Consider the following 8,771-nt stretch of genomic DNA (forward strand, 5'->3'; position numbering starts at 1 on the left):
AGGATCATCCTCTGTTTCTTATCAAGCTCTGCCTTTATACTTTTAAACAGCTGTTTTAGCTCAGAAGTCAGTGTTTTGGTATCGTTCTAAACGAAGAGATGAGAAAAAGGGGCACTGGCTCAGAAACTCCACCCTTCAGTTTAGTGCCTCTGCCTATCAATTAGGATTCTATCTGTCCTTTGTGCTGGCTTTAGAAGGAAGCAGACAATAAACATTTGTTTGGAATATCTGATTCAACAGAGACTTTTCAAAATTAATCCTGATATAGTAAGTCAGATATATCAAGTCAGATGAATTTCTTGAATGGAATACCAATGTGAGAGCTTACTGGTACACACTGGAAATCCCACTTGTAGATATAAATTGCTTTTCTTTTATTAAACAGGTAGAAATCTTTAAGAATACATAATCTTATGTACAGTCTGTGGGCTGCCAGTCCTGCAACCTGGTCTGTGCAACCACAATACAGGGTGGAATCCCCCAGCTGGTTCCTCCTGTGGAGGAGCTGGAAGGCTGCAATGAAGCTTGGCTTCTGGCAGTTTCTCAAACCACTCTTTTCCCTGTCTATTCATCTGCTTCTAACAGTATAGTTTCAATCACTTATTGCTGGGGAACTGTGAAGGAAACATGTTATGAATTAGCAATAATCTGGATACCAACCTTGATCTGAGTCTCTCTTTCCTGAAGCTCTTCTAGGGCAGTAACTAAATCACTTCTAGATTCCTGCAGGTCTGTCATGGTGCTGGAGAGTTTAACCTGGCAGAAGGAAAGACAGCACTGAACTTCCCAGCAGGAACAGCTTCATACCAGATGGCCAGTTTGTGGAGCTGGTGAAATGGCCATTGTCTCACACATCCCACTTCTGCTTGGCAGCCCTGAAATTTTGATATGTAACTTGGGGGAGGAAGTAAGTCTGCAGTTCATACAACTGCAAAAGATGCTTCTGCTAATTCCTGAGGAGGCTGTGACCTGTCCTGAGGTCCAGAGGGAGCCATTTCCTGCCCATGCACTGAGTTCCTGCAGGGTTTTTGCTTGGGCTCTAAACAGAGCCCAGATAGTTCAAACGCAAGGCAGTGAGTGAGCACAGGGAATGCATTTACTCCCCTCACTCTCAACTGATTCTGGAGCATTTCAAGGACAGCAGCTGGACTCAGAGGCAGGAATATGGAGACCCCATGTCTCTTGTATCTACTGGGACACTGGCTCCACAAAATTTGTGGCAGAGGGAGGAATCCCAGAATCACTGAAATTGGAGAAGACCTTCACGGTCATCGAGTTCAACCTGTGACCAATCCCCACCTTGTCACGCAGCCCAGAGCAATGAGTGCCACGTCCAGTCGTTCCCTGGACACCGCCGGGAATGGGACTCCCCCACCTCCCTGGGCAGCCCCTTCCAATGTTTAACAACAGTGAAGAAATTCCTCCCGATGTCCAACCTGAACCTCCCCGGCACAACCTGAGACTGCCTCCCCTCATCCTGTCACTGGTTATTGGGGAGCAGAGCCTGATCCCACCGTGCTACACAGACGGAGCCCAAGGGAAGGACCTCGAGAGAGGAAACGCCCTTCCCCAGCCAAAGTTCAACATCATGGCATTCCCGAGGCTCTGTGAAGGAAGGGATTTTCTAATCCCTGCAGGAATACTTCTCAGTTCCAGCCGGGAACACCGTAGTGAGGGCGGCTAGCAGCGCCGGGGCTGCAGCTCACTGCTGAGGGGAACCGCCCTGAGGGACCCCCACACCCTGAGGGACTGACCACGCTTGTCCCGGCCACCCCCCAATACCTTTCCCCTCTCTTCTCCCTCTGCTTAGCTGTTCACACTGTTCTGGCAACACACCGCCACTTGCAATGAAAAGCAAATTCCAGCACAATGCACCAGTCCCTTGCTGGGGGAGAGAAATTTCCCGGGGCTGCCCTCACATCCATCCCCACTCCCTGTGGAAGCCCTACCGCCCTTCCTGCGGCTTTCACCCGTCCTCATGGGCAGGGAAGAGCTCCCTACCAGCTCTTTGTCGTGTCCCTCCTTCAGGGTGATGACCTCGTGGCCCTTATGGGCCCCAGCCATGGAGCAGAGCACACAGATGCACTCCTCCTCCCTCAGGCAGTAGCATTCCAGCAGCTTGCCGTGATGCCGGCACCTCCTCTCCTCCGCCTTGCCTGCTCCCACCTCCACCAGGATGTGTTCTTGATGGAAATCCCTGGCGTTGTGTTTGCTCAGGTGGGCCTGGCACAAGGACACCTCGCAAATCAGGCAGGTTTTCACAGCTGGCTGGGGTCCATCCAGGCACTGCTCACAGGGAACCACGTCTGTTTTCCCCTTCTCGGTGCCTTCGTCCTGCTGCAGGCTTTCTCTTCGAGCCTGTTGTCCTTTGGAAGTGGTGGCCTTAAATGCCTCCACGATGTTGCGCAGCTTGAAGTTGCTGTGTAGCTCCAGGGGGACAGCCAGGTCGGCCATGCATGTGGGGCAGGTCCAGAGGCACTGCGAATACGGCGCCTCCTCGCCGCACGGCCGGCAGAAGTTGTGGCCGCAGCTCAGCGACACCGGCTCCTGGTACAGCTCCAGGCAGATGGGGCAGGTGAGCTCGGCCTTCAGGCTGCCAGCCCCTACACATCCCTCCCAAACTTCGGCCATGGCTGCAGCAAGAGCACAGAGCCGAAACTAAAACCAGAAGCACGCACCCGGCCAAGGCCAGCCCTCCTCTCCAAGCCCTCCCCTTCCAGGCCCGGCAGAGAAATGTTCCCTCTGCCGGCTCCACACTTTCCTACACTGCGGCAGCCACTTTGGGGAGTTTCCCCTCCGTCTCCAGCAGGGAATGCTGCCCAGTCTCTCCTCACCTCCCAGGGCAGCTTTGCGTCTGCACTGGATGTGCAGGATGGAAAGAGACGGCAGAGATCAAAGATCAAGCCTTAGATCAAAGATCAGTATCGCTGCTGCCTAGTTCTGTAGCAGTTAATGTTGAGCTGTCAGCTTTTGGATAAAATAAATTGCCATCGTGTTTAACAATGACTTTATTAACGTGAACCCAACACAGTACTTAAAACAAATGAGCAAAAATGAGCAACTTAGTGGTATTTCCATTATGACAAACAGAACAAATAAGACAGGAGCTCTTGCAGGAAGAGGCAGGGTGCTGTGATATACCCCCTCACAGCACCCACAACCCAGTTTTATGAGATGCCAGCTTAGCACAGCTTCCGTGCAATTTCTAGGCCTGGAAATACAAAACAACACCTTGTCCCCACATTACTACAGGAGCTTCAACACACTGATAGCAGCATGGATGGGATACTTGAATGGGATGGTTCCAGTCTCTATAAGGCCTGAAGTTCTTAGCAGGATGTCCAGCCTTGACAGACACATCATGAAAAGAGCATTTCTTCTACCATTGATATCTTCGACCCAAGGAGCAGAGAGGAGCATTCAAACCAGGCACAAACAATTCCAAGCTTCCAGCAGTTCTCATTGCTGGTATCCTCCTCCAGCAGCTCTGGGATGGCACTGTGTGTGTTGGAGTCCTGTCCTAGTTTGGGTTGGGATTCATTCTAATAATGAGAAGTTCATTCCTGAGAATTCATTCTCTTCTCAGCAGCTGGTACAGTTTTGGGTTCAGCAGGGAATAATGTTGGTAACACAACGATGGTTTGGCTCTGGCTGAGCAGTGTACACATGAGCCAAGGAGCTTTCTCTGCCTCATGCTCTGCCAGCAAGGAGGTGCACAAAAAGCATAGCTGGGACTGGTGACCCAAACTGGCCAGAGGGATATTCCACACCACAGAACACCATGCCCAGTGTATGAATTGGGGGGAGATGGCCACAAGGAGCCAATTGCTGCTCAGGAACAGTGGTTGCACATCAGAGAGCAGGTGATGGGGGAGCAATCGTGCTGTGCATTGATAGTTTTGGTTGGGCTTTCTCTCTCTCTTCTCTCCTTTCTATGACTGTTATCATTATGGTTGCCACTGAATTTATATTTTGTTAGGCTAGTTGTAAGGAAAATGAAAGGCAGGTCCGTATGTGGATCCATGGTATGCTGTACCATGACTAAATGAGAAGGGACCTAAAGAGAAAAAACACATTATGATCACCAGATTATGGTGGAGATTTGGAGTCTGTCTCTGTCCTGACCCGAGGCCCGCTGCCAGCAAGGGCTGAAGCAACACCCAGAGGGCAGTACCTAGGGAACCCTAATTTCACCAATTCAGTCAGACAAGTACCCACTGTGCACAGCTCTGGCACTGTAGGCTAAGCTTACAAAGCATTGCAAAGGAGCAGAAGTATTTACACAGGAAGAGTAGGTTACTTATGTCCGACCCTGACACTGCTGGGATGAGTTCTCAACATCCCTTTGAATCAAAGGGATGCCACAGAGGTATTCTACTGTCTTCTCTTAAACCTCCCACAAAACTCCTGGGACTTCCCAGCCTCTTCATCCATAGCCTGGTTTAGCAAGGTGCATTCAAGGCATGCCCCAAAGCCCTGAACGCCAGGACCAGCTCCCTTTGCTGCACACACATGTGCAAATAAGCATACAGTGTAAGAAATTAGCACTTCTAGAGATACTCAGTGGAATTGGTGCCTCATTACAGTCCTTTCTTACAGCAAGTTTTATTGACTTCCCCATCTTGCTTTTGACATGATGAAATGAGCACTTACCATTAGGTGCTGTTCCATATATACAAGGCTGCTTAAAGGAGACCTCCATGTTTAAGATGAATTTCTGGAAAAGGCTCAGAATATTATCTGTTTTTGGTTTATCCAAAGTAATGGGTGGCTTTGGCACTATAACACCATCCATGCTAGGATGTGGCTGGCATTTCCTAAAACACACAGAAGGAATCACAGAACCACAGAATCACAGAGGCAGGAAAAGACCTCCAAGGCCAACGAGTCCAAGCTGTTCCCAACGCCCACCTTGTCTCCACCCAAGAGCCCCGAGTGCCACCTCCAGCCCTTGTTGGGACACCACCAGGGATGGGCACTCCAAAGCTCCCTGGGCAGTTCCAGTGCCTGAGCACCCTTTCCATGGGGAAATTCCGGCTGTGCCCACCCTGAGCCTGCCCTGGCCCAGCCTGAGGCCGTTCCCTCTCCTCCCAACACTGAACAGCATTCCCAGTTCCTTTCCTGCCAGGCAGCTTTCCTGTCGCTGTCCCACAGCCTGGAGCTGCATGAGATTGTTGTGACCACAGTGCAGGACCTGGCCCTTTGCCTCACTGAACCTCCCACTGCAGCCCTTGGCCCATGGATCCCACCTGTCCTGATCCCTCTGCAGAGCTTCCTGCCCTCCAGCACAGCCCCACTCCTGCCTGCCTTGGGCTGTGTGTGAACTCACGGACAGCGCGCTCCGTCCCTCGTCCACGGCAGAAATAAAGATACTAAACCTCAGCAAGAGCTTACCTGCCTTTGATCGCTGAAAAAGCCTGTAAAGACATTTTGAGAGCAGAATTAGCACAGTGCAGGCACAGGCCAGCCCTGGAGCTCTGTGTCTCTGGGAAGGGGGATGCTGACAGGTACCTTGGTGAAAAGCAGTGTGTCCTTCTGATTTCTCAGAGCCTCCAGCTCCCGAACATCCTGGCTGGCTGAATCCTTCATCCTCTTATGATTACTAATCTCTGTCTGAATCTTAGAAAGTTGTTCCCCCTCGTAGTAACTGAGAACTTTCAGGACCTCCCCTTTTTTCTTCTCGAGCTCCTTATGCATCTCCTTGAACAGGCTTTTCAGCTGTTCCCTCCGCTGGCTCTCATCAGTCTATTAAGAAAACAATTTCAAATTTGTAAAGGACATTTTCCACATTAGCTCTTACTCAGGAAAAAAATCTATCTTTTTGTCTGGGATGAGGCATGTAACTAAAAGCTGAAGGTTGGAAAAATCAAAAAGCTACACACCAGCCATTCATCAGGAGGCACAGCCTCTCAAGCTTAACTAAGAATGAACCTCCCAGACTGATAAGAAAGTTCTGCATCATCCTTCCTCAAAGGAGAAATCTCAAAAATATATGAGAAACCACCCAGGAACTAAAAAAGCTTCAGAATCCATGATCTGGGGAAGGGCAAAAGAAAAACTTTATCTCATTATTTACCACTAAGCAACCACCCCCAGGTGATATGGGACCTTGAAACAAACCTTCAGCTTCTCCATTTGTTTCAGCAGATTTGCTATGGCTTTGTCCACGGCAGCTTCATGGTTTTTCACTGATTCCAGTATTCCAGGAAACGATGCCTACAAATATCACGGGAAGGAGACATCGGGGAGGATCAGGGGAGGACTGCCATAGTGCACAAGATCAGCAGCATCTCCTTGAACAGGCTTTTCAGCTGTTCCCTCCGCTGGCTCTCATCAGTCTATTAAGAAAACAATTTCAAATTTGTAAAGGACATTTTCTCTTACTCAGGAAAAAAAATCTATCTTTTTGTCTGGGATGAGGCATGTAACTAAAAGCTGAAGGTTGGAAAAATCAAAAAGCTACACACCAGCCATTCATCAGGAGGCACAGCCTCTCAAGCTTAACTAAGAATGAACCTCCCAGACTGATAAGAAAGTTCTGCATCATCCTTCCTCAAAGGAGAAATCTCAAAAATATATGAGAAACCACCCAGGAACTAAAAAAGCTTCAGAATCCATGATCTGGGGAAGGGCAAAAGAAAACTTTATCTCATTATTTACCACTAAGCAACCACCCCCAGGTGATATGGGACCTTGAAACAAACCTTCAGCTTCTCCATTTGTTTCAGCAGATTTGCTATGGCTTTGTCCACGGCAGCTTCATGGTTTTTCACTGATTCCAGTATTCCAGGAAACGATGCCTACAAATATCACGGGAAGGAGACATCGGGGAGGATCAGGGGAGGACTGCCATAGTGCACAAGATCAGCAGTTTTATCGACAGCAGTTTTATCCACAGGGGTTAAGCTAGACTTGCAAAAGGTCTGCTCACTGCATGCTCTCAGGACAAAGCAGCAGATAAAGGTTCACTGGGAGGTTTTATCTCTGAACAAATGCCACAATTACAAGCACAAAAAGGACAATTTGAAGCTGAAAACTGTACATGTGCACTAGCCACGTATCAAGCTGCTTCCCCTGTTGGCACCTTTCTTTCTGTTACTCTGTCATTAATTATCTTTGCATAAGTGCAGCTCAGGCTCTGCTTTGCCTTGGAGGCGCACCAAGGACCAAAACCTTGCAGGAGCACTCAGTCCCGCCAGTCTGGCCAAACTCTTCCCTCAGGAGGGGAAAAAAGCGTGTATAACACCTTGTTTTATATCCCAAGGGCCAAAGCCAGAGAGAACCTGGGACAAAACAAAGAATAAAAGCCCAAGATTGTAATTTAGCCCCATGCTGGGTCTGCATTTCTCCAACTCAGGAGCTGCCCCTGTGCCATGGCAGCTCTCCGGGGTTTTCCTGTCGCAATCCAGACCAGAGCCACCGTCCCAGCAGCCTCTTACCTGGGCTTTGTTGAAAGCCTCCTCCAAGCTGATGATCTTGTGGTTCTTGTGGGAGATGACGGAGCACAGGACGCAGATGCACCCCGAGTCATTCTCACAGAAGCACTCCAGCAGTTTGCCGTGCTGGGGGCATCTCCTCTCAGCCAGAAGCCGGCCATCACAGGGCTCCACCAGCACATGGCTCTTCTGCTCGTTCTTACTGTTGTGCTTGCTCAGGTGCGCTTGGCACAGCGAGGCTTCGCAGCTCAGGCACGTCTTCACTGCGGGCTGCGGCTCCTGGAGGCAGAAATCACACAGCACCACCTCCGCGGCCTGGCCCGAGCACTTCGCCTTCCCCTTGCCTTGCCCTTCCTGCTTCTCCTCCTCTTTGCGCGCGGGAGCGTCCATGAACCTCTGCACGATGTTGCGGAGGTGGAAGTTGGGCCGCAGCTCCCCGACGGGCGAGTGGCAGAGCGGGCAGCGGGCAGGGCTCTGCTGGCCCCGGAGCGCCTGCTTGACGCACTCCTTGCAGAAGCTGTGGCTGCAGTCCACGATCGTGGGGTCCCTGAAGATGTCCAGGCAGATGGGACACGTCAGCTCTTCCTTCAGCCCGGCCATAGCCTTCGCCTGGGCCATGGCGCCAGCTCGGGGCAGGGCGGAGAGGGAGGGCTCAGCCGGGAAACGAAACTGAACGCGACGGGGAGAGAGCTTCACCCCGTGGGCTCCAGGCTGCTGCCTCCTCCCCCTTGCAAGGGAGGCTCTTCCCTCCCCTCTCTCCAGCTTCCTGCCTCTCGGGGCCGCGTGGCCAGGAGCTGTGGCTGTCCCAGTCTGGAGAGAAAAGTTGTGACAAGCCGTGTTTAATGAGGTGTTGGAAATCCCTTTCGGTTTGCCGGCCAGGGCTTTGTCCTGCGTGCAGCTGTAAAGACTGTGAGCCTGAGCAATGGTACGGTACCAATATCTTGGTCAGACCACAATGTGAAAAACATGTTCACTCTCCTTTAAAAAGTTTAATAAAGGACAGTAGGAGACTGAGGGAGTAAAGCAAAGATTACGGCCGGGTGCGTCTTGGCACTCACCTTTGGGGATAACCCTTAAATCCCTTTTCCATTACATCAGCTTGTTGCATACTCATAGACCCTTTTGCATATCCGTATTTTGCCATAAACTAGTTTATATATTCCAGGAACTATTTTGCATGGCCCCTCCTTGGGTTCCCTTTTTAGAGAATGTGTGTTTCTTCCCTGTGGTTTTGGCTCCTTCTCCTTATCACTTCCAGTCTGAGCCTTGGTCCTTCCTTGCTTCAGATGCTGATAGCTGGCATATCAACAGCAGTGTCCTTGTGACATGGTACTG

At 50.5% G+C, this 8,771-nt stretch overlaps 2 protein-coding genes across 2 annotated transcripts; both read right to left on the minus strand.

The window, feature by feature from the left end:
• Nucleotides 1–8: 8 nt before the first annotated feature.
• On the minus strand, nucleotides 9–2,859 carry LOC121332464 (E3 ubiquitin-protein ligase Midline-1-like). The gene is made up of 3 exons (XM_041397941.1): nucleotides 2,002–2,859; nucleotides 661–875; nucleotides 9–86 (listed from the first exon to the last, which is right to left on the minus strand). The coding sequence occupies exons 1-2, from the start codon at nucleotides 2,629–2,631 to the stop codon at nucleotides 735–737; spliced, it is 771 nt and encodes a 256-aa protein (XP_041253875.1). The 5' UTR covers nucleotides 2,632–2,859; the 3' UTR covers nucleotides 9–86; nucleotides 661–734.
• Nucleotides 2,860–2,990: 131 nt separating this feature from the next.
• LOC121332463 (E3 ubiquitin/ISG15 ligase TRIM25-like) lies at nucleotides 2,991–8,771 on the minus strand. The gene is made up of 6 exons (XM_041397940.1): nucleotides 7,440–8,771; nucleotides 6,705–6,800; nucleotides 5,512–5,745; nucleotides 5,395–5,417; nucleotides 4,654–4,817; nucleotides 2,991–4,057 (listed from the first exon to the last, which is right to left on the minus strand). Exons 1-6 carry the CDS (start codon nucleotides 8,052–8,054, stop codon nucleotides 3,981–3,983), a joined length of 1,209 nt encoding a protein of 402 aa, XP_041253874.1. The 5' UTR covers nucleotides 8,055–8,771; the 3' UTR covers nucleotides 2,991–3,980.

Source organism: Onychostruthus taczanowskii, unplaced genomic scaffold, assembly GCF_017590055.1.
Source record: "Onychostruthus taczanowskii isolate IOZ18803 unplaced genomic scaffold, ASM1759005v1 scaffold14, whole genome shotgun sequence".
NCBI lineage: Eukaryota > Metazoa > Chordata > Aves > Passeriformes > Passeridae > Onychostruthus > Onychostruthus taczanowskii.